This window comes from Arabidopsis thaliana, chromosome 5, assembly GCF_000001735.4.
Source record: "Arabidopsis thaliana chromosome 5, partial sequence".
In the NCBI taxonomy this organism is placed as follows: domain Eukaryota; kingdom Viridiplantae; phylum Streptophyta; class Magnoliopsida; order Brassicales; family Brassicaceae; genus Arabidopsis; species Arabidopsis thaliana.
The window spans coordinates 23998039-24021397 of NC_003076.8; the positions used below are offsets into that span (position 1 = coordinate 23998039).

Genomic DNA, 23359 nt, shown 5'->3' on the forward strand with positions numbered 1-23359 from the left:
GAAAAACTTGGAATTGAATTCAAATTCAAATTTGGCAACTTCACCATCAATTCTCGCAACTTTTCTTCTTTTCTTTTTGTTTTCTCTAAGAATCCAAGGAAAAACTCAAAAAAGGTTAAAGGGTTCGGGCACACATTCTTTTACTTTCTCGGATTTTCTCGGAAACCAAAGAAAGCCAAATTCTTGGGAAAAGTTTCAAAGCATCTGGGTCCAAGACAAAAGATGAACACTTCTATATGAACATTATACATTTTGATGTAACAACATAAGGAAGAATTAATCGAATTGATAATAGAAAACGAAGCACCAATCTTTTTCTTCTGAATCTTATATTTACATTGTTGAATGAACAAACCAAAAAATAATATATATATATTTCTGAATCAATGAAGAACTGAAGACGAAGAATCCCTGTTACTTCTGTTTCTTCTGAAGTATCTTCTCATCACTGAATTTGACCTATCCAAAACCCTAGATTCTACTTCAATGTTCAAATCCAGATTATCAGAAGAAGTTGATATCGCAGCTGATGAAGAAGAAGAGCTACGGTTTGGTCTCACTCTCCTCATTAACGACACCATTCCACGAACCATCCTCCTCAATCTTCCACCGGAGCCGGAACCTGAGCCAGTACCGTTACTATCCGATTCGAGTGTACCGTGTGACCTAACCCATGAGATCCGTCTAGGACCATCCTGGCTATTACCAATCCCACCACCATCCATTTCTGTTAACACCACTGGCAAAACTCTCTCTCCGTCTCTCATTGCTGCGTTAAACCTCCCTACGGCGAATCCACCACCGGGAAGTCTCCAAATCGTCATCCCCACGGCGTTATCCTCCTCGTTGTTGTTGCTCCGTCGATTAGGCTCTGAAGGTAGCTCGAATCTGCACACGGGACAAGAGTTTCGAATCGATAGCCACGGTACGATGCAATCGTCGTGGAAAAGGTGTTTACACGGCATCTCACGCGCCTCCGTCTCCGTCTCGAAAATCTCCGTGCAAACAGCGCAATTAGCCTCCGAGCCTATGTGGCAATCCGAGATTTCGACTCTAGGTAAAGACTCAATCGCCGATTTAGACGCCGGAGGGTTTCCAGATCTACCAATTCCAGTAGCCGACGCTTCGATTTGGCTTAGCTGTTCAAGTAACCGCTCGAATCCAGATCCCATCAAGATCTCAGATACAGAATCCGGAAGCGGTCTAAGACCCGATCCGGATCCGTCATCGTAATAAAACTCAAAAGCGCGTCGATCTCTAGCCGCATCTCCTTCTTCTCCCTCTTCTCTCTCGCCGGCGCCTCCTTGAAGTACGATGACCGGATTAAAGGACGGACGACGACCGGATCTCCGGCGTCTAATCACGGATCTACGGTTGTTATTGATCGATCTTACTTCAGTAGAAGCCGGAATCGTTAATTCGGTAGCGGCGGAGGAAGAATCGTTAATCTGTTCGATAAAACCGCCGTCGCAGTGAGGGCAAGCGACGCTACCGACGGTTGTTGTGCCTTGATCAGCCCAAACGCTGACGAAACGCGTACAGCTGTAACACCAATACGAAGCCGTGATCGGCGTTGTTGTAGTCGGCGTCGTCGGCGTTGACGGCATCTTTAAAATCTTCTTACTCGGTGAAAGGATCTGAGAAGAAGAAGAAAGAAGAATCGCTGACCAGAGTAATGACAGAGAGGTTTGAAGATGAGAAAATGAAAACGTGGTTTTTAAGGCGATTCTTAGGAGCGGAATTAACGGTGTCGGATTAGACGGTAAATAGACACGTGGTGAGTGTTTGACTGGGTAGATGATAGCGGAGTTATAAACGGTCGTTACGTATAGAGAAGGAGCGTTTTGACCAAACGTGGAAAGTGTAAAACGCCGAGTAGAAAATTCAAAAGAAGCGCCGTGTCTGCTGTTTGTGGGATCCATTTGGGACCTATTTGATCTCCGTTTTTTCTGGGAAAGACACTAAACGACATCGTTTCGACCTGTGAATCATGCCAGAAACAAAAGTGTGCTAACTGCAAAATAATTATATCACTTTTTAACTATTTTTTCTTCTTTTTTTAAAATGAATTTCATTAAACAATTTGTGATATACTACTGTATTTTATAATGTCGACCAATGAGGTGGAGGATGGAGTATTTAGAAAATTAGAATTGTTACACGTTGATGGCTCAATATGTTTATTTGTCAACCGATGGCTACATAAATTATAGGTGAATTTGATAAAAATACATTACATAAACCAACTAGTATCTTTGTGTATTTGTTTTTTTGGTGAATAGTACCTTTGTGTATTAACAACTAAATTTATAACTCAATATAAGGGATGTAATGCTTTCTTAATAAATTGACCATATTATCAAAAGTTAAAAACAAACGAAAAGAAAAGTTCCTCAACTATTTTTCTTCTCTTTTTGTTTGCAAGTTGCAACCAATGAAAATAGATAGACAAATCGTAATGATGGCAACTGATTACCATCTTAAAGACTAGAAACACAAATACAATTGATTGACATAGAAATAAACCACGGTTTGCATCTTTATTATGATCAGACAAGCATTAAATTTTATTGACTGCATTGATAAGTCAATAACTTCAATTGTTTTGCCCGCCTTGAAGGCTAAGATTATGCAAGGAGGAAAAAGACAGATAAACAAAATGTTGCACAAGTGAAAATCAAAAAGCTTTTGAAAACAATGATCTAAAATTAGTCTGAAACGAACAATGGCAGCTCCGAATCTATACCAGAACTGAAAAAATGCCAGCTTGAATCATGGAATGCTGCAAAATAATCATCTGATTCCGTCTCAATAGCAAACTCGCTTGTGACTCTTTGTGCAGCTATGATTCGTTTGGTAGCACAGATGACTTCTGCGTCAAATGAAACTTGCTCCTCATACATCTGAAAGCTGTTCCCAAACAATGCGATTTTCGACAGTCGATCCATTCTCCAATTTGCTTGCAATAGGTTGCTGTATAGATTGGCCTCACAGTGTGGCATGAAGAAAAGAGTAGGCTTTAAAGCTTCCCTACGAGCTTGCTCATTCACAGATAGAACACTGCATCCCAAAGATTCTAGGTAACTAGATTCAGTTGCAGAGAGAACTGGGTCAAACACTTCAATGTTATCACCAACCCAATCAAACTCTCTCTTCATCAAGATTGCAATGCTCAGCTGAAACCTCGGAGATTCATAAGACTCAATGCTACCTATACCGTACATCACCATCTGCAACTGTGTTTCAGACCCTAACACGAGGCGAATCTGATTCGAAACCTCAGGAGACTTAAGCTGCTCCAAGAATGCTGTGTAAAAACTCGAGCTTTCGATTTTCTTCAGAGAGATTTCCATCTTCTGCTTTAGTCTTGCTTGTCTCTGTGGATCAATTTCAAGATCATCTGATTTCCATGGTTGCTCTTCTTCTTCTGCTTGACCTTTAGGTTTCGGTTTTCTTCTTCTTCCTTGTCTTCCTTTACTAGGTAAGACTACTTTCCACTCACCATCACTGCTTGAGTTTTTAACAGTCGTTTCCATTGAAGCTTCCACAAGAAACTGGTTTTCCTGATCTACTTACTCCACAGTCCCCCAAAATTAGGGTTTCTACTCAATGCAATGATTCCATTGGTTCCGATTACCTAACATCACAATAAATTTCGATTCCTAAACCTAATTATCAATCTCTTTGCTTAACTCTGATCTATCTACTTTGAGATTGACAAAAATCTTCGATACCGAGCAAAATTAAACTTACGATTAGAGACGAAAACACAGGAGGAAGATCGAAGAAGCTTGCTTGAAATACAGAGGAAGCAAAGAACGCTTCGAATATGTGGTGACCGAGTGGACTCAGTGAGACATTTGTGAGTTTGGTGCGCCGAGTCGCGCGGCGATAAAGTGAATCAGATGATTTGTACGCGAAGATTTGGTAAACAGGTATTGGGCTAGAGGAAATGGAATGGGTCTAGATACGGCCCAATAAAGGCGCGAGATAGAGACAACTGAAGTCTTGTTTCCTGTTATTTCTTTTGATTTTGTTTTACTAATCTAAATATACTAAATCAGCAGTCAATTTTCCAATAACTGATGCATTCAGTGATTGACACATCAGCTTAGTACTACTTTTTTATTTTTTCATTTTTACGCATAGTATGTGTCGTTTTTATTTAACTTTGTTTCATTCTCAAACGATTTTCTCTTTCATCCCCACGATCTCCACATCTCCACTTTCTCTCTTCCAAAAACTCCATGACTACTGTGTAAAATCTCAAAGATGGGTTTCTCAACATCATTAATCGATTACTCAGAAATCAGGTACTTTGTTCATCTCAATGAACCAATTTACCATCTTCTATTTTTGTTTGTAATTTTGTTTTATATATATAGAATTCTCCATAGATCCGAAAATCATATATCCTTCTTCTAGATTTCTATGGCTTTTTTTTTTTTTTGCTTTGTTTCTGCTTTATTTGACTGAATTCGATTTCTCTCATACATCTCCATTTTTCCATAGGATTATTCTTTAATACAATCAATGCCTATGATTCTCCCGTCTCACAAACACTCAAAGAACAACGACAAATTTTGGCTTCTCATCTGAACAGTTGCCTTAAAACAAGGGTGAGTTTAATATCTTAATCGAAGCTCAAGTGTTTTTTTAATGGTAAATTAATTCTCATACTTTTTACTATTCTTCTTTCATCTCTTATTTTACTTCTTTATATTTGCAATTTCTTTTTTGTATTAAACCGCAATTGTATTTTCACGCAAGATTTTTGTATTAATACAAATACTTCAATTTTAAAGTCATCTCTTATTTTACTTCTTTATATCTGCAATATCTTTGATATTGTTTCAAAGGCAGCGTCTGCGTTATGTAGTTACTTACTTGTGCACATTTTACATTTTTTTTTAGACTTCCAAGCTTTGGGTGTCAACGAATGTTTGTAAACTGAATTACTGATGATGAGAAGAAGAACACATTACAATTGGTTGGAGCTAATGATGAAATAAGCGGACATGTATATACCCAGCATAATTTTCGTACTTATACTCTCTTATATTTCTAAACTCTTGATTTGTTAGTTACTGTCTATCGCAATTGATTCATTGGGTAGAAAAGTTGTACCTTCTTTATATCTTTTTCTTAATCTTTGTATATTCTTCAGTCAATGATAATAAATTTGTTGTATATTTATGCTGTCTGCTTTATTTTAAAAATCTTAGTTAAGAGTTGTAGCAGATATAATTTAAAACAATGTTGTCCCTGCATAGTAGGGGCCAAATGCTAGTAGTAGTTTAAAAGTAAAGTACGTAAAATAAAATAACGTGTATTTTTCATTATAGGAAATGTAGTTTAGGCCGTTATTGTTCTTTTTCATTATAAAATAACGTGTATTTTATGTGTTGCTGTTTAACCCTAAACTCAGACAGCGAATGTTGAGTTCCGATGCAGTGGTGTATGGTTTGCGGATACAGTAAAACTTTTATAAATTAATAATATTAGAATTGCGAAATTTTGTTAATTTAAACAAATATTAATTTATAGAGAAATTTTTTAAATTTAATAATTGTTTTAAAAATTGAACTCTTTTCGTAGCCCAAACCCACCGGTATTGAACTCTTTTTGGCCCACTTAGCCACGTTAAAGGGTCACTTGTTACTAGTTGTAATTGCAACTATCTGCCTAAACCGTCGTGCCTTTTGTCTACATTCTAGAACCATGCACTAATGACGTGGCTGGAGATAAGTTGGTTGATTACACACGTGTCACTTAGACAGAGCGAGTAGACTTTGATGCGGGTAAAAGATATTTTAGATTATCTAGCTCGCTAGGCCACGTTGGCGGATATTTGCACTTTTTCTTTTTTTAAAAAGAAAAAAAACTAGGCTCTACGAATTTTCCGGTCACCTTCTCCGATCTCTGATCCGATATTTTTCCACATGTTGTTGAGCTTTAAAGGATTTGAAACCGTTATGAAAGTTATGAAAACGAAGAGTGTGTGAAACATGGGGAAGGAAGTTATGGTGAGCGATTACGGTGACGACGACGGAGAAGACGCCGGCGGCGGCGATGAATATAGGATTCCGGAATGGGAAATTGGTTTACCCAACGGAGATGATTTGACTCCGTTATCTCAATATCTAGTCCCGTCGATTCTCGCGTTAGCTTTCAGCATGATCCCAGAACGAAGCCGTACAATTCACGACGTCAATCGCGCGTCGCAAATCACGCTCTCTTCGTTGAGAAGCAGTACCAATGCTTCGTCTGTGATGGAGGAGGTCGTGGATCGAGTTGAATCGAGTGTTCCAGGATCAGATCCGAAGAAACAGAAGAAATCGGATGGTGGTGAAGCAGCGGCGGTGGAGGATTCCACGGCGGAGGAAGGAGACTCCGGGCCTGAAGACGCGTCTGGGAAGACATCGAAACGACCGCGTTTAGTGTGGACACCGCAGCTACACAAGAGATTTGTGGACGTTGTGGCTCATCTAGGGATTAAAAACGCAGTGCCGAAGACGATTATGCAGCTGATGAACGTGGAAGGACTTACTCGTGAGAACGTTGCGTCTCATTTGCAGAAATATAGGCTTTACCTTAAACGGATTCAAGGATTGACGACGGAAGAAGATCCTTATTCGTCGTCGGATCAGCTCTTCTCTTCAACGCCGGTTCCTCCACAGAGCTTTCAAGACGGCGGAGGAAGTAACGGAAAGTTGGGGGTTCCGGTTCCGGTTCCGTCGATGGTGCCTATTCCAGGCTATGGGAATCAAATGGGTATGCAAGGATATTATCAACAGTATAGTAACCATGGCAATGAATCAAACCAATATATGATGCAGCAGAATAAGTTTGGAACAATGGTGACATATCCTTCTGTTGGTGGTGGTGACGTGAATGACAAGTAAATGGATCTTAAAGGTCTATAATTTGCTCTACAGAGAGATACTGGTGAGCTTGTTTTCGTCTTCTTCTTTGAGATTCTTATTCTTTGATGTTTGTTCATGTTACTAGCAAAGTGTTACAATTTTCTTGGTAGAGTGTTATGGTCAAATCCTAGTTTGGTGTTGTTATATATTTACTCTGTCTTTGCAAGTAGTTGATCTTAATTGATTCTTGTTACAGGTTCTTGGCTTATGGTTTATTTTCCCACTTCATGAGGTTGTTGTGACTTTTAATTCTCCATGTTTTCCACACAAGTCTTTATTGCCTTTGTATAGAAAATGATTTCGAGAAAATCACTGGGAAGCTTGGTATTGTTGGAGGATGAAGCCTTCTATGAATGATTTAGTTTCCTACTGTCTCCATTCTTTATGAGGTAATAAAGCCTTCTTTTGCTCATCGCTTGTAGTCTTCTTAAATTCAAGACAGCGTCACATGTTTGTTCGGTTATGTTAATTGTTTCTTTCTTTGGATAATGAAGATAGCATCAGGTCTCATGTCTCCTCACTTTGATAAATATCTCTTTCATTTATCATTTTCTTCTATTAAAATAGTTTTTCTCTTTCTTAAGAAAAGTATCTTTTGATTGTGTTGGATGGTCATACACCAATTAACTCCCAACCACAAGGAAGAAAGTGACATTTCAACCATAAGCTCGTGTTTCTTTGCCCACAATGAGTTAGTAGTTTTAGCCTTTTAGCCATATAGTTTTCATTTGGTAAATAATCTGTTAAGATCTTTAAATCTGCAAACTAGATGAGAATCCATAGAATATTTCTGTGACCAATGTAGAGTCGCCATTAGAAGATCACTTTTCACCTCTCTGTTTTGTTTCATTCAAAAGATGTTTCTCTAACGTTATCTTCATATTACTTCTTTGTGGGTCACTCGTGTCTCCTCTACCCTTCCTAAACTTACAACAACTGACTCAAACTGTCCTTGAAATTTCCAATGCGCCAGTCTTTTCATGGGACTTAGTTGAGCTGTTTAGTTTGGTGACAGTGAAATATTATTAAAGTAACCTAAATGAAAGTTTCAAGTGGTTGAAACGTGGCCTCAGCAACTGTAATGGAGAAGCCCAAGCTCTTTATCTCTTATCATGTGAACAATGATTTTGTCTATAAATGCAGAAACTCTTTTATTTTTAGATACAACTGCCAAAACATTACTCTAAAAATAGAAACCATCTCCTTTTATGCCATTTGATTCATGATGATTATAAAGAATCTCTTCTGATACAGTTTTGACTTCAAAACAGGGACTACATGAAATTCATCATTTTTAAGGAATTGACAAAGTTGTCTAATGAGCTGAATGAGGAACCTCTACTCTTGACAGAGGCTTGAAGCTTCTCTTTCAAGTTGATAACTCTCTTCCTCATTTCTGCTCCTTCTTCATCCATAATCAATCTCTCTACAGCTCTCTCCACTGTTCCTTTATCCAGCTCTCCTTCCAATTGAACCCCAATTCTCCAAACTCTCTCTAAGTACCTCGCATTGACTTTCTGATCTCCCGTAAAAGGCCTACAGATCATCGGAACTCCTTCCCCGATGCTCTCTAGGGTCGAGTTCCATCCGCAGTGACTCCAAAACCCTCCCACTGCAGGATGTCTGAGAACTTCTATCTGTGGTGCCCATTTCACAATGTAACCTCTTTCTGAAACCAACCTACTGAATTCCTCCGGTAAAGACTCTGTCCATTCCGAGCCGGGAATAGAACCCGGTCGGATCACCCATAAGAAAGGTTGGTTGCTATTACGTAAACCCCAAGCCATCTCCAACATGTCTTTAGTTTCCATTAGAGCCAAGCTTCCCAAACTTATGTAAATCACTGAGCCTATTTTTTGCTTGTTCAACCACTCAAGGCAACTCCTGTCCTCTTCAAGTAAACTAGAAGGCGCTGAAGCTGCAATGTGAAGTGGGCCTATAGGATACACTGGAACTTGCAGTTGTTTTTGTAACCATGCCAAAGATGAGCTCTCTAGACAGCTTGTTGAGTTGATGATAACTGCCGAAGCTGTTCGAATGTTGACAGTCTCACTGTAAACCTTGAGTATACTCTCTAATGGCCCAAATGCTGAAGTTGGCAGGTCCTTGTACCTTAGCGGATGCAACCCTGGAAATTCCTTGTCTGACACTTTGGGATCTGCAAAGCAAACAACAGCATTTGGATTGGTTTATATACCTAAATGCACTTTTAAAGTTTGAGTTAACAAGCTAAAAAATCTTGAGTACCTTTCATGTCAAGCAAGAATGACTCTGCGTTGACTCTAGACAAAACAGAGCGACAGACAAAGGCAGTAGCACTTGTCGTGCTGAAGAGGACGCTAGGAAGTTGAAACTCTTTAACTGCAGCTTGGGAGAAGTACATGTACTCATCGTAGACGACACAAGCGATATCATTACCTTGCTCCTGCAATAGTTGACCAATACATTGCTTGAAGCTTGCCTCGCAAATTTGATTGAGCTTGAAGAGAAACTTGAATGGTCCAAGGTTTTTGAGATCAGACTCGGTCAAGCTGCCTGGGATGGTGAGGAAATGAAAATCAGAGAAGTCCTTGGATGAGCTAACTCGATTATACTGTGTGAGAACAACAGTGATGGAGAAGCCCTTGGAGTAAAGAGCCTTCCCGAGTTGCATAATCGGAGTTACATGACCTTGTGCTGGAACTGGAACCAATACTATCCTTCTCTTCACTCCTAGTTCTTCCATTGTTTTTCTCTCTTGGAGTCTTGGTCTCTCTCTTTTTTTGGTCAATGTGTGAATGGAAAAATCTCAAAGACACATAAGGATGCTTAAATGCTTGAACCAGATCTAATTAATATGAAATATAGCACGTGGGATATATATTAACTGTTTCATTGGTCTCATCGACATGTTATTTATTTTTATCCCTAAGTGGAAAATTATGAGGTTAGGGAAAGATCTCAACATTGTGGAAGGAAGGACATACCACAAGAAAAAGCACGTGGAGTATATAAACTAGACAAAGAATTCCCAAAGTTACAAGGAAGTGACAAATTTGGTGACTAGCACCATTTAAGGCTTCCTTTTGTCATTTTCTTTATTAAGTTTGTTGTCTTGTTTTGGACCATTTTTCTAATTAAGTCTACCTCTATCATTTATTTACTTATTTTCCCTCTTGCTTAAGGTTAACATATAATTTCATGTCTGAACATAACAACTAGCACACTCGTTTAAATTATGTCGACGTACGTACACCTTAGAATTTCATTTCTGAACATGACATCTAACCACTGTAGCTGCCGCGTTGCCGTAATTCGGATTCATAACTTTGTAGTGTGGATGTATAGACGCGGCAAAAGACAAAGGATTTTGTATTTTTGTAGTTTACTTGACCAACATGTTATTTATCTAACTTCCTTCAAACCGTTGTTTTCTTATCAAACAAGATCATTACTTTTGATAGTAACAAAACCGTGATCTTCTAGTCCACCGAGTAGCCGTGGATCTCCTGCCCTGCTTCATATTCACAAGTGAGGTACAAGCAGGCAAAATGCTAGTAATCGTTGTTGAATTTGGATATAATATTCATGAGCCAACATCTGTTTAAAAGCATCAAGAGCTTTCTCATTCTGAAAATTATGTACAAGGACTTAAATAGTATAATTCTAAGACACAACCTCTGGCTTGTGACCATCAAAACGAGTTCGATTAAAGTAACTCAAAAGTAGTTGAGTTGGCGACAAAGTGAAATTAATTGGAGTAACTTAAAAGGGTTCAAGTAAAAATAGTTGATTTGGTATGGTGTCAAAGTGAAAATAATTTGCAGTAACTTTAAGAGTTCAAGTAAAAAATAGTTGAGCTGTTTGGTATAGTGACAAAGTGAAAATAATTGATGTAACTTCGAGGGTTTAAGTGATTGAATTTGGTCTAAGAAACTGTAATGGAGAAGCACAACATCTTTTATCTCTTATCCTGTTTGAGAGTAACTTAAAATAATGCTTCTGTATCCAAATGCAGAAACTCCTTTTTTTTTTTTTTGACAACAACGTAAAAATTCTTATTATAGAGACAACTTCCAAATATTACACTTAAAATAGAATTCATGTCCTGTATATCATCTTGATGCACTTTCGACTTTGACTAGGGACCTTATTTTTTTCTTTTTTTGCTAAGAGACTAGGGACTATCTTATCTCCCTTCATCATCTTCACATGGAATTAACAAAGTCGTCTAGTGAGCTGCATGAGGAACCTCCACTTCTAACAGAGGTTTCAATCTTTTCTTTCAAGTCAATGGCTCTCTTCCTCATTTCTGCTCCTTCTTCATCCACAAGCAACCACTCTACAGCTCTCTCCACAGTTTCTTTATCCAGATCTCCCTCCAATTGAACCCCAATTCTCCAAACTCTCTCTAAGTACCTCGCATTGACTTTCTGATCCCCGGTGAAAGGCCTACATATCATCGGAACTCCTTCCCCGATGCTCTCTACTGTTGAGTTCCATCCACAGTGACTCCAAAACCCTCCTACTGCAGGATGTCTGAGAACTTCCATCTGCGGAGCCCATTTCACAATGTAACCTCTTTCTGAAACCAACCTATTGAATTCCTCTGGTAAGGACTCTGTCCATTCTGACCCCGGAATAGAGCCCGGTCTGACCACCCATAAGAAAGGTTGGTTGCTATTACTTAATCCCCAAGCCATCTCCAACATGTCTTTGGTGTCCATTAGAGCCAAGCTTCCCAAGCTTATGTAAATAACTGAATTTGATTTTTGCTTGTTCAACCACTCAACGCAACTCCTGTCTTCTTCTAGTAAACTAGAAGGCGCTGAAGCTGTAATATGAAGTGGGCCTATAGGATACACCGGAACTTGCAGTTGTTGTTGCAACCTTGCCAAAGATGAGCTCTCTAAACAGCTTGCTGAGTTGATGATAACAGCGGAAGCTGTTCGAGTGTTCACAGTCTCACTGTAAACCTTGAGCGTACTCTCTATTGGCCCAAATACTGAAGTTGGTAGATCCTTGTACCTCAGAGGATGCAACCCTGGAAATACTTTGTCTTGTGTTTCAGGATCTGAAAAGATAACATCGATCATTTGGATTAGTTTCTATAAATAGGATTTTGAATTAAGATAAAACAAGCTAGAATCTTGAATACCTTTCATGTCGATCAAGAACGACTCTGCGTTGACTCTAGACAAAACAGAGCGACAGACAAAAGCAGTAGCACTTGTCGTGCTAAAGACGACACTAGGAAGTTGAAACTCTTTTACTGCAGCATGAGAGAAGTACATGTACTCATCGTAGACGACACAAGCAATATCATTATTACATTGTTCATGCAATAGTTGACCTATACACTGCTTGAAGCTTGCCTCACAAATTTGATTGAGCTTGAGCACAAACTTTTGTGGTCCTAGGTTTTGGAGATCAGACTCAGTTAAGCTGCCTGGGATGGTGAGGAAATGGAAATCAGAGAAGTCTTTGGAAGAGCTAACTCGATTAGACTGTGTCAGAACAACAGTGATGGAGAAACCCTTTGAGTGAAGAGCTTTTCCTAGTTGCATCATCGGAGTTACATGACCTTGAGCTGGAACTGGAACCAACACTATCCTTGTCTCCTTCACTTGCTTTTCCTCCATTGTTTTCTCTCTCTTTTTCTTAATTCTCTCTCATTCTCAATATATGAAATGGAAAAAGCTCAAAGAGACATAAGGCTGCTTATCTGATATATAGACACGTGAGAGATAGGTTAACTATTTCATTGGTCTCATCGACATTATATATATATATATATATATATATATATATTTTATCTCTTAATGGAAAGAATTATGAGGTTGGGGAAAGCTCTCAACATTGTGTGAAAGGAGCAGCAAAAGACCAAACACGTGGGTTACAAAATTAGACAAAGAAACCGAAGAAGATTAGCTTCGGGAAATGACAAATGCCGTGACTTGCCCATATAAAGGCTTCCTTTTGTCATTTTCTAATCATGTCTATCTCATTCTCATCCTTTCCTTTTTTCTTTTAGCTTTCTTTCTATTTTTAGTTAATACTAATATTGTTTTCTTTTTTTAACATAGATTTCCATATCCAAATAAAATAGAAACCACTACTTGATCAAACAAGTCCGATTTCATTTGCATAGCCTCACAGGCCTCAACAAGCTTCAAATTATGTACTTAATTTAATATAAGTCCAGGACCCAGCGTCAGGCTTGTAACAATCCAAACAGAAACCAAACTGGCCTTATTGGAATCAGTTTAGCTGCTTGGTGACACTTGACCTCGAGGCGCATGTGACCGATTCATCTTTTTTTTCAAAATCTAAGTCGGTTTTGATGATCAAAACCAGAATGAGTCTTAGGATCAAACAGTTTCTACCCAGCTGCTGCCTAGAAACCTTCTAAACCTCTTCTTCTTTATCATCTTCTTCATTCTTACAACACTTTCCCAACTACCAGCATTGGCATATAAACTGGTCAGAAGCAAACCATTCCCTGAGTTCTCAGGTTCGAGCTCTGCTAAGTGCTTTGCTGCAATCCTTGCAAGCTCCATGTTCCCGTGATTCCTACACGCAGCTAACAAAGCACCCCACACAAACAAATCCGGCTCCATTCGCATAGCCTTGATCATCTCATAGGCCTCAACAAGCTTCCCTGCTCGGCCGAGAAGATCCACCATACAAGCATAATGCTCCAATCTCGGCACGATCCTGTACTTGTTTTGCATCAAAAGGAACAAATTTTGTCCAAGATCAGTTAACCCTGCGTGGCTGCAGGCTGTGAGGATGGCCGTGAATGTTAAGTGGTCGAGTTTCTCTCCCGTGGCTTCCATCTGATCAAATAGCTCAACTGCTTTGTCTGCGAGCCCGTGATTCGCATAACAGAAGATCATCGAGTTGAAAGTAACTGTTGTCTTCTTTGGCGTCTTGCGAAACAAGATCATTGCTTCTGATATGAAGCCACATTTGCCGTACATGTCAAGCAAAGCACTTCTAACAAACCCGTGATCTTCTAGTCCAGTGACTACCGAGTAACCGTGAATCTCCTTCCCGTGCTTCATATATGCAAGTGTGGTACAAGCAGGCAATAGAGTTATGATCGTAGCAGAGTTTGGATACAACCCATGAGTTAACATCTGTTTAAAAGCATCAAAAGCTTTCTCATTCTGAAAATTATGTACAAGGCCTGATATAATAGAAGTCCAGGACACAACGTCGGGCTTGTAACCATCCAAACACATCAACTCAAGAATCTCAGATACTTTTTCTTCATTTCTCATATGCGAGAACCCTGAAATTAGAGCATTCCAAGTGATAACATCAGGTTTTATTCCCAGTAGTTTCATATCTTTCACCAAGTTCAATGCTTCATCTGCTTGGCTATTATTAGCATAACCAGAGATCATAGCATTGAACACGACCAAATCCTGTTCACCCAAATCACTGAACACCTTCCTCGCATTCCCCACCTCCCCAAACTTCGAGTACATATCAATAAGCGAGCTAACTATAAAAGCATCAGACTCATACGAAAACTTCAGCACAAGACAATGTATCATCTTCCCGAATTCTCTATCAAGCAGATTGCGACTGGCTTTAAGAAGACTAGGAACAATGAAAGCATCAAGTTTTAAACCGTCTTTGTACATTTCTCTGAAGAAATCCAAAGACTCCTGGTAATACCCATTTCGAGCACAAGCCCCAATCATGACAACACATCCACTAATATCTCTCTTGGGCATTTCATCGAACACCTTCCTCGCATCTAGAACTTTCCCACATTCAACATAAAAAGTTACAAGCTTAGCTGCAATTCTCGTCAAGCGAGCAATACCAGATGTCACTAAATGAGCATGAAGCACTCTTCCTCTACAAAACAGTCGATCTCGACCGTTGGCTTCGATGAGTTCAACATAAGAACCGATTGATAATAACCGAAAAGAACTAGGAACGATGGTAAGTTTCTTCATGGATAAGAATCAAAGCTTCAAACTTTATCAAAACCCGCATTACTGATGGTAGATTTCAGTGACGGAAGTAATAAAAGCTCCCAATTTTATCTGACAGAGAACGAACAAGGAAGAACAGAGTTAGCGATTATACCAGATTAAACGGTACGGTTAATACTGAACCGGAAATCGAAGGAGCGGTTAAACAAAAACCGGATTCGATTGTCCAAAAAGGGGGAATTCAATCCAATGAAGCAGAGCAAATTATGTATGCAACATCTTCGATTCTGTCTCCAACACCACAAAGTTTCTTCCTTTCGCATCATCTTCCTCCAATTTCGTTCCTTTATCGGATAAATTTTCTGGGTTTTCCTGTAACAAGTTGCTGCTATGGTGGAGACATTGGTCTCGCTTCGTTATATAAACGACGGAGTAGTATACAAAGACGGAGAAATCGAATCTTCGTAACCAGAGCTAGATCCTCTCCTTACGAGATTCTTGGTGTGTCTCCATCAGCGACTCCTCAAGATATAAAAAGAGCTTATCGTAAACTTGCTCTGAAATATCACCCAGATGTCAATAAAGAGGTACTTTTTTTATGGTTTCTATTTCATTGGAGTTTAAGGAATTGGAGCTTTGTATGGTTGATTATAGGTTTGTTTGTGTCTAACTCATGGAATTGGAACTATGTATGGATGCTTTAATGCTTACATGTTTGTCTTTACTAATTCACGGAATTGAGACTTTGTATGTTGCTTTCATATGTATGTGTATCTCTGTAGACCTACTGATGGACTTGGTTTACTTAGTCTCTATCCCTGTGGAAGAAAGTTTAATTCATGATTCATCCCCTGGCTGTTTTTGGTGTATAGGCAAATGCGCAAGAGAAGTTTTTGAAAATAAAGCATGCATACACTACTCTGATAAACTCTGACTCACGGCGTAAGTACGGTTCAGATAGTCGTGCGACTGGTTCTTCGACGGGTCAAACAAGTCGAAAAGGCAACAGTCAAGTCGAGGAAGATTTCTATGGACTTGGTAAAACCCTAACCCCTTAAAGCACCATATATTGGTTGAAATTGATATGTGGTCATTTGAGGATCCTATTGTGTAAAATAGGAACTGTTTCTTTGAAGTTTAATGTTAAACTATGGCTTGACATAATTAGGGAAGAGAATTTTTGTATGAGCACAGTGTAGAAGCATTGTTAAAGGGTTTTGAACACCAATGTTAAATAGGGTTAGTGAAAATGTTCACAGAGTTTGACAACTTATTGACATATTGTGAATGCTAGGCTCCATTTAATGACTGTGGTTAGAAGTGTGGTGCGGTATTCTCTCTTATGTGTTGTGTTCTTTTGGGGCACTTAGGTTAATTGAGGTCAGTGTGATCTTATGCACAGCACACTTTATTATGCAGGTGAATTCGTGAGGGATGTCCAAATAACAGTCGGTAGAGCCAATCTGTGAATTTTATTATCTTTATGTCTTTGTTTTTTGCACGTCTAGAGATTTTATGCACAGCACATTGTGTAGTTGTAGTTAATTGTTTGTTTAGAGGCTCACTTTCTGTGGTCTATTGGCAGGGGATTTCTTCAAAGATCTTCAAGAAGAGTATAAAAACTGGGAAGCTAGTGCGTCCTCACAAGGAAAACCGAAAAGTCTTTGGGAAGAACTATCGGTAAGTCCAATAATATCAAACTACTGATAACCTGGAGTCCTCAATGTGTGTCAAATATGAACTTTTTCCACGAAGATTGGTTCTGATGAATATAGACTAAAACCAATCTAGGCTCCTTTTGATTCTCATATTTCTTTTTCTTATCTCTCAGGAAATTGGAGAAGAATTTGTGGAGTTTCTTGAGAAAGAACTTAACATTAGCGACGAAGACAATGAAGGATCAAGCAAAAACGGAGAAAGATTTGATTTTGAAGAAGGCTCAACAGAGAAATCTTCCGGGAAGAATAATAGTAGCACAAAGAATAGTATAGAAGACAATATTGATGAGATCGAAGCAACTCTTGCTCAATTGAAGAAAGATCTTGGCTTGCAATAATCCCATAAGTTATATTAAAATGTTTTTCTTAGTTGGTTTAATACTCATGAAATAATTATTTTGTACATGTGGTGAGAAATTAATCTTATTCTCAATTATGGTTAATTAAGTTATATAGATAAATTCAATATATTTCTAGATATAAGAGCTTTTCACGTTTACCTAAGGAATAGGAAAACCGACATACTGTAACCCTGTATCTATAAATACAGTTCCCGTCAACAACACTCTTTTACTCAAATCTCAGAGAAAGAAAAACTCAAGCTTGTTCCTTTACTTGTGCATGTTTTAATGAGTAATGGTGATGGATTATATAATCAACTTCGTCTCTGCTATTGCTGAACATTATATTCAAGTTTTCTTATTTTCATTTTGCTAAAGAGTGTCATACTTAAATTATATTTAAACAATAGTTTCTTGATAGTTATTCTATTTTTTTTTGCATCAAAGATTTATATTTAGTAATTTTGCATATTTTAACCAACAATGGATGTTTGATCAGCAAGTGGAGGCTATATACTTAACCATATATTCTTATTGGGGAACAAAAAGAGAAGAAGAAATTCATTGCAAAGGAAAAAAATTGGATAAACAGAGTAGAATTTGCACTGTTCAAGAGTTGTGAAAACACAGAGAAAAGGAAACGAGAGATTGATAGTGTCTATAATCCTCTCTTTCATGTTATTAGAACAGGTTTGAAAGCTGAAGCACTCTCAGTAGTTTCCATAAGAACGCTTCGGCTTCTCAGCTTCGACAACTCACGTCAGTAGATCACCTGAGATTTCACAACAGAACATGAACAAACATAGAGAATGGTAAGTGTGTTGGAATCCTGTGAAATCCTAAATCTATCAAGGATTCAAATCTTGTTATTACAAGAGTCTGATCAAACACACTTAGTTAATCTGAATGATGTTGGAAACTCATGTATGGCTCACAATGCATCAAGCATTACAAAATATATACAGAACCAAACTGGCTCAAGAAACAGATGCAAGACAAATCAAACATTACACATTGAGATTTTGTACAGGCTATTGGAGAAAACCAGATATCAAAATCATGAATTACAATAAAATTCTAAGCCATCTGAATGAAGTAGGTGACTTAATAAGATTCAATTAACAGATGCAGAGAAATCACATACAGATTTGAATTCAGCTTCCAAATCGAAATTTAACATTGATATGATCGAAAGAGAAAGACATTACCGCCTGTGTTGTTGGACAAACTTGGAGTTCTTGGCGTCTTCCTCTGCAAAATGAGTCAATACATTTACTAATTAGGGTTTCACAACCAGCGATCCAACAATCAATACTGAGACACAATACATCAATATATCCGATCCGATTCCACAAATACGGATCAATTGAGGATTAGCTCTTTCATTTCCGATGACGATTGGTCAGATCTGAAGAGACTTACCAGTGAGTCCAGCGGTGAGCTTGGTGATGAGAACGCCGGTAACGGCGAATCCGGTGAGAAACGGCCAACAACGTTTCCATTCTCTCTTGAAGAACACTGGCCATGGATCGAACAACCTCATCTTTCTCTTTTTCTCTTTTTGTTCTCTTTGGTCTTCTCTCTAAACTTTGGTATCTGGATGAGTCGGAGACTGCTTCGCGTAGAGACAGATGAAAGTGACAACAAAACACTGATGGATAGGTAATAGTTACTGGATCCGAATTCTTTCTGGATATTTAATGGGCTATCCAAAACTCAATAAAGGCCCAATAAGTCTTCTAGTTAATTTGTAAAAGGCCACTAATGACCGTTGCGTTTAAAACGCGAATTTCCCGCGACTGCGTTTCAAGCACTCTGGAATTGTTTTTTCTCATGTTAATCCACTTCTATTTGTACGTTTTACCACGGTGCTGCTCTTTGAATTAGCTTCAAGATTGATCTGTCTATAATTTCTTGGTTCGAAGCTATTATTGTGAAAGGAAATTGTCAAAGCTTGTTTCATTAGAGAAAACATGGAAAAATGGACCAATTCAAGTTAGAGACCACTACAAATTCAAATCCGTGTGTATTGCTCTCTCTCTATGAACATTCTTATTGTATTAGCTATAGAATGATAAACTATATAACAGTTGAGATCAATTGAACTGGTCTTTCAAAAACCAAGTTGCCTATATCGTCTGACCAAGAAATTTACATATGTTTCTTAGGATAATGTTAGGCTATTCAAGTTCTTGATTGTGATGTCCGGAGATTATTTTCCTAGTCTTCTTGTGTTTTTCGATAGAAAATACATTTACTCATTTGTTTCAGTCATATACCATTTTTATATTTGCACACTAAAGACCTCTTCTCATGTAACCAGAGCTTTTATTTGCCTTACATGTCCGTTTATGTTTATTTCATACATGCGCTGTTGTTTGTGTCACAAGGTACCGGAATGATGTCTATGATCGTGTATGGACTACGTTTTCAAGGAATGAATGGACCCACATTTCCACCACCCTGGAAGTGAGCAATTCAAACAAATATTTTCCACCAAAAGAAGCACTCAAAACTGCTGCAATATCTACTAATTCAACTGCACCATTGACGATGGAATGGAGTTCGAGTAATGTCAATAACCAATATTACTTGTATGGACATTTTGCTGAGATCCAAGAGTTGCAGACCAACGATACAAGGGAATTTAACATGTTTTGGAATAGACAAGTCATCGCCGACCCTTTAATACCTCCAAAATTCACTATTTATACTATCTTTAGCCAGTCACCAAGTACTTGTGAAGGAGGAAAATGCAGTTTTCAGCTGAGAAGAACCAACAGATCAACTCTTCCACCTTTGCTTAACGCTTTTGAGGTCTACACAGTTATCCAGTTTCCGCAGATCGAAACAAATGAAAACGACGGTATGTTATGCATATAAGGTCTATACTATTGTTTTATGTTTAGAAAGGTAGTCAAATTATTTCTGTGTTAACTCAAGTATCATAAACTAAAACATGTTATGTCAGTGGTTGCTGTCCAAAACATCAAAACCACCTATGAAATTAGTAGAAATAGCTGGCAAGGAGATCCATGTGTCCCTCGGCAGTTTATGTGGGAGGGATTAAACTGCAGTGACACTGATATGTCTACACGACCAAGAATCACTTCTTTGTAAGTCATAAGATCACCCCCACTACAATAAAAACTGAATATTGATACGATTATTATAGTTACAATAAAAAGATATTCGGTCACAATAATTTTTTTGTGTCGAAACTGAAACAAATTTTAAAATGTCACAATAAAATCGTCACAAATCTATGTATGTCTCAAAAAGGTCACAAACGAATGTGACGATTAACAACAGTAACAATTTGTCACTGATTGTGACGACGTTATTATAGTCGCAAAAACGGATACAATTCGTGACGAACGATACTGTCACAACTATGCCACAACTAGTGACAATAAAATCGTAACATACTTGTCACAGATTATTACCATATTTAAGTCACTGGCCCGTTACATTTTACGACCAAAATACAATCACAAATCCGTCACAATTAGTGACTCGATTATAGTCACACAAACGTCACAAATTGATTTTATGTTGTGACATTTTTTCTTACTAAACTCGTATCAATTTGTTACAAAACTAGTTTCATGAACAACACATGGACGTTTGGTCACAAACGTATGATTACCTTTTTTTGCTTTTACTAATTGCAGTCATTCTCTTTATAAAATTATAACGAACATATTTTATAGAAATTATTAAACAACATCCGATAAACAAATTGACTAATAGAAACCATAATTTATAGAAATCATAAAACAATATCCAAATAAACAAAATACAATACTTAGGTTAATGCAAATAAAACAAACCATAACATCCAAACAAACAAATAACATCCAAATAAAGTCAAACTAGAAACACAACTTAAAGCAAATACAAACTAAACAATACTTAGGCTAAAAGGAACCATACATAAGATAGATTAAGTGGACGTTCTTGGTGGTGGGTTTGGATCTAGACATTTTGACTTGCAAAAGTCTCAACAAGTTTTTCCATAGCTTCAAGTCTTTTCTGAATTTGCAGATTCTCTTCAAGGCTCTTTTTAAGATCAGTTTCCATCTCTTGTAGCCGATGCGTTATCGTCTCTACTTCTTCTGAAGCTTGTGGTGCACTTGAAGAAGCACCAACAGATGGTAGAGTCTCCATTAGTGCTCCAAGTCCAAATATATGGCCATGTTTAGATGATCCAGCAGCCTAGAATGAAAGACTAAATATATTAGCAAAAACAGAAAACACTACAAGTCATCTAACAAGGCTTGTAGAACAAATGATAAAACGATATCATCTAACAAGGCTTGTAGAACAAATGATAAAACGATATGCACATATTTTTTTTTGGATGTGAACTTGGATATCTTTTAGGAACCAAATTTGATAACCAATTCTAAACCGGACTAATGAAAAGGAACGTACTTGTTGAGAAGTAAAAAAAACACGCTTTATAAAATGATAAAAGTTAGGGCCGTTGAGAAGCAAGCACAAAACACGTCAACACTAAACCTGAAGCAAACAACACTAAACATCTAACAAGTTTTATAAAACGATAGTTTTATCTACACATATCACAAGAACAAATAAATGTAAAACCAGAGACTAACAAGGCTAAAGTGAATGTAAAACTATAGACTAACAAGCCTAAAGTGAGTGTAAAACCAGCCTAATGTTTAGAATTATTACCTTGATATAAATTTCATTTTTCTCATGGTTGTCAAGAGTTTCAGCTCTCAGATTCTCTTCCCCAGCAGATTCAAGTTGACCCAAGCGTTCTTGTACATGCTTTTCATAAGTGTCTGCAACCAACCGCGCTCGTTGATCAACGTACGAGCCATCAGGTTTCTGATGTGTTTTCTTCATCACAGCAATAAAAGAGTAGTCTTCATTGTTTGCTTCCTGTAAAAGAAACAATAAGCCAAAGTGAAACAGCAGAAAAATTATCACGATTAGAAATTAACAAGAAAGGAAATATATAACTACCAAAACATCTTTAACTCTGAGAAAGGAGCGTGAACCCGCTCGATGGGAATGTGGGCCTAAACCGTTGCGATCAGACATTCGAGAAGCACGAGCCTTCTCACTAGTTGCTTTCACTTTTTCAGTTGCCCAATACCTTTGCATAATGGTCCAGTAGTCAGACAATATCCAATCTGGTTTTTCTCCTCCACTTTTTGCATGGCTTATCATTCCTTTGAGGCGATAAGCAGCAAGCTTATTAAACTCTTTTTCAACTTGATAGTTGATGGAATCATCCCAGTTAAATCTTTTCTGAAAAACAAAGTATATCACACATGATGAGTAACATTGAAATCACTTACGAAAATAATCTGATGAAATAGAGCACAAAGAATACCTTAAACAGAGAAAACCATGATCGTTTGTAGAAGGGTGGCACTCTTTTCCAAGAACACCATGGTCCCTTAAAACAACTTTGAATGACCTTTCTTACAGCAGTTGATACTTGAGTGTGGTGTTTAAACCTGTTTCATTGAAATTAATTAGTTAATGAGTTTAAGATTCAGTGAAAATAATCAAAGAAATATAGGGAAAAATCCATACCATTTAGCTCCATTCAAACGAGAAGGATGCAGCAAAGGTAAACTTGAACGGTCCACATATGGCTCATCCATAAGTACACTACAAACACATGTAAATTCAGAAGTTATCAATCTTGAATTCTACAAAGCGAAAACTTAGAAAGCTCATATCAAATAATAAAAAACCTAGAGATTTCATCATTTCTTATCTATATTCAGAAATAGTAATCCAAGTTGAGAACTATTAGCAAAACCCAGAAATTTATTTACAACGACTAACATGAATAATTTTTAAAAAAATACAAAACTAGAGACATGGAGATTTGAAAGACAGTAGGAGAACAAAGATTTGCAGTTTAACATCTAGATTAGCTTCTAAAAATCCAGAGTTATGTAAAAATACCTTTCAATGAGATCTCTGAAGTAAAAGACAAACCAATCTCTCTAAAAAAAAGGAAGTAGCGTAGAGAACGATTCTGAGAGATAGAGGGAGATGGTTACATAGTTTTGACGCAGATTTAGGGATTCTTATTGAGTGGGGAAAATTTTGGCAAAATTTAAGCGGTTAATGAAAATTTTAGGTATTTTTGGGAAAGTTTAAGGCGCTAATGGTGTAATTATTTTCCAAAGGATCTAGAATATTCTCGTAGAAATATTTACTATACTTATTTGCATATTTTTCGCAGAATTAACTAAGAATTTCTAAATACTTTCCTAATTCTAATATTTTTACTTCCAAGAAAAACTTTAAACCAATCTGCATTGTAAAAGAAATGTACCTTATCCATGTTAGGAACAAGCTCTTGCAGCCTCCTAATCCGATCACTTATTCACGTTCTTCTCACCTAACAAAATGAACAGAGAAAAGCTTAATGACAAAACAAG

General features: G+C 37.7%; 9 protein-coding genes, 1 non-coding gene and 1 pseudogene across 19 annotated transcripts; 3 read left to right on the forward strand and 8 right to left on the reverse strand.

Moving 5' to 3' along the window:
- Positions 1 to 125: 125 nt before the first annotated feature.
- On the reverse strand, positions 126 to 2128 carry RDUF2 (zinc finger (C3HC4-type RING finger) family protein). 2 transcript variants are annotated; one of them, NM_125347.3, is made up of 1 exon: positions 126 to 1799. In NM_125347.3, the coding sequence occupies exon 1, from the start codon at positions 1605 to 1607 to the stop codon at positions 384 to 386; it is 1224 nt and encodes a 407-aa protein (NP_568910.1). In that variant the 5' UTR covers positions 1608 to 1799; the 3' UTR covers positions 126 to 383. The 2 variants fall into 2 exon arrangements, with proteins under 2 accessions (NP_568910.1, NP_001331469.1); NM_001345358.1 differs by having other exon boundaries at positions 186 to 2128.
- A 309-nt stretch (positions 2129 to 2437) lies between these two features.
- SRR1 (sensitivity to red light reduced protein (SRR1)) lies at positions 2438 to 3919 on the reverse strand. 2 transcript variants are annotated; one of them, NM_180893.2, is made up of 2 exons: positions 3754 to 3897; positions 2438 to 3637 (listed from the first exon to the last, which is right to left on the reverse strand). In NM_180893.2, exon 2 carries the CDS (start codon positions 3534 to 3536, stop codon positions 2709 to 2711), a length of 828 nt encoding a protein of 275 aa, NP_851224.1. In that variant the 5' UTR covers positions 3537 to 3637; positions 3754 to 3897; the 3' UTR covers positions 2438 to 2708. The 2 variants fall into 2 exon arrangements, with proteins under 2 accessions (NP_851224.1, NP_200764.1); NM_125348.4 differs by having other exon boundaries at positions 2438 to 3919.
- A 281-nt stretch (positions 3920 to 4200) lies between these two features.
- On the reverse strand, positions 4201 to 4275 carry MIR8167f. The gene has a single exon (NR_143134.1). It is a non-coding gene; the product is annotated as a microRNA ath-MIR8167f precursor (primary transcript).
- A 1574-nt stretch (positions 4276 to 5849) lies between these two features.
- Positions 5850 to 9806, forward strand: BOA (Homeodomain-like superfamily protein). Of its 2 annotated transcripts, NM_001345359.1 has the most exons (3): positions 5850 to 6948; positions 7123 to 7315; positions 8198 to 9806. In NM_001345359.1, the coding sequence occupies exon 1, from the start codon at positions 6009 to 6011 to the stop codon at positions 6903 to 6905; it is 897 nt and encodes a 298-aa protein (NP_001331374.1). In that variant the 5' UTR covers positions 5850 to 6008; the 3' UTR covers positions 6906 to 6948; positions 7123 to 7315; positions 8198 to 9806. The 2 variants fall into 2 exon arrangements, with proteins under 2 accessions (NP_001331374.1, NP_200765.1); NM_125349.3 differs by lacking the exon at positions 8198 to 9806 and having other exon boundaries at positions 7123 to 8069.
- Positions 7911 to 9869, reverse strand: UGT76E1 (UDP-glucosyl transferase 76E1). The gene is made up of 2 exons (NM_125350.3): positions 9174 to 9869; positions 7911 to 9084 (listed from the first exon to the last, which is right to left on the reverse strand). The coding sequence occupies exons 1-2, from the start codon at positions 9649 to 9651 to the stop codon at positions 8201 to 8203; spliced, it is 1362 nt and encodes a 453-aa protein (NP_200766.2). The 5' UTR covers positions 9652 to 9869; the 3' UTR covers positions 7911 to 8200.
- Positions 9870 to 10826: 957 nt separating this feature from the next.
- Positions 10827 to 12650, reverse strand: UGT76E2 (UDP-glucosyl transferase 76E2). The gene is made up of 2 exons (NM_125351.3): positions 12064 to 12650; positions 10827 to 11979 (listed from the first exon to the last, which is right to left on the reverse strand). The coding sequence occupies exons 1-2, from the start codon at positions 12545 to 12547 to the stop codon at positions 11114 to 11116; spliced, it is 1350 nt and encodes a 449-aa protein (NP_200767.1). The 5' UTR covers positions 12548 to 12650; the 3' UTR covers positions 10827 to 11113.
- Positions 12651 to 12861: 211 nt separating this feature from the next.
- On the forward strand, positions 12862 to 17091 carry AT5G59610 (Chaperone DnaJ-domain superfamily protein; the record flags this gene model as incomplete). Of its 5 annotated transcripts, NM_001345362.1 has the most annotated exons (6): positions 13031 to 14867; positions 14979 to 15447; positions 15733 to 15898; positions 16280 to 16312; positions 16446 to 16540; positions 16692 to 17033. In NM_001345362.1, the coding sequence occupies 5 exons, from the start codon at positions 15127 to 15129 to the stop codon at positions 16914 to 16916; spliced, it is 840 nt and encodes a 279-aa protein (NP_001330549.1). In that variant the 3' UTR covers positions 16917 to 17033. The 5 variants fall into 5 exon arrangements, with proteins under 5 accessions (NP_001330548.1, NP_200769.1, NP_001318838.1 ...); NM_001345361.1 differs by having other exon boundaries at positions 12862 to 15447; positions 16692 to 17091; NM_001345360.1 differs by lacking the exon at positions 16280 to 16312 and having other exon boundaries at positions 13002 to 14867.
- AT5G59600 (Tetratricopeptide repeat (TPR)-like superfamily protein) lies at positions 12962 to 15018 on the reverse strand. Its single transcript, NM_125352.4, has one exon. It carries the CDS (start codon positions 14879 to 14881, stop codon positions 13277 to 13279), a length of 1605 nt encoding a protein of 534 aa, NP_200768.1. The 5' UTR covers positions 14882 to 15018; the 3' UTR covers positions 12962 to 13276.
- Positions 17092 to 17355: 264 nt separating the features above from the next.
- AT5G59613 (ATP synthase) lies at positions 17356 to 18572 on the reverse strand (the record flags this gene model as incomplete). 2 transcript variants are annotated; one of them, NM_001203641.1, is made up of 3 exons in its annotated part: positions 17356 to 17691; positions 18128 to 18170; positions 18342 to 18572. In NM_001203641.1, the coding sequence occupies 3 exons, from the start codon at positions 18460 to 18462 to the stop codon at positions 17688 to 17690; spliced, it is 168 nt and encodes a 55-aa protein (NP_001190570.1). In that variant the 3' UTR covers positions 17356 to 17687. The 2 variants fall into 2 exon arrangements, with proteins under 2 accessions (NP_001190570.1, NP_680457.1); NM_148152.2 differs by having other exon boundaries at positions 17436 to 18170; positions 18342 to 18462.
- Positions 18573 to 19472: 900 nt separating this feature from the next.
- AT5G59616 (Interleukin-1 receptor-associated kinase 4 protein) lies at positions 19473 to 20039 on the forward strand (the record flags this gene model as incomplete). The annotated part of the gene is made up of 2 exons (NM_148153.1): positions 19473 to 19785; positions 19891 to 20039. The coding sequence occupies 2 exons, from the start codon at positions 19473 to 19475 to the stop codon at positions 20037 to 20039; spliced, it is 462 nt and encodes a 153-aa protein (NP_680458.1).
- An 858-nt stretch (positions 20040 to 20897) lies between these two features.
- Positions 20898 to 22567, reverse strand: AT5G59620 (annotated as a pseudogene; the record flags this gene model as incomplete). The annotated part of the gene is made up of 1 exon: positions 20898 to 22567.
- Between the last annotated feature and the right edge of the window lie 792 nt (positions 22568 to 23359).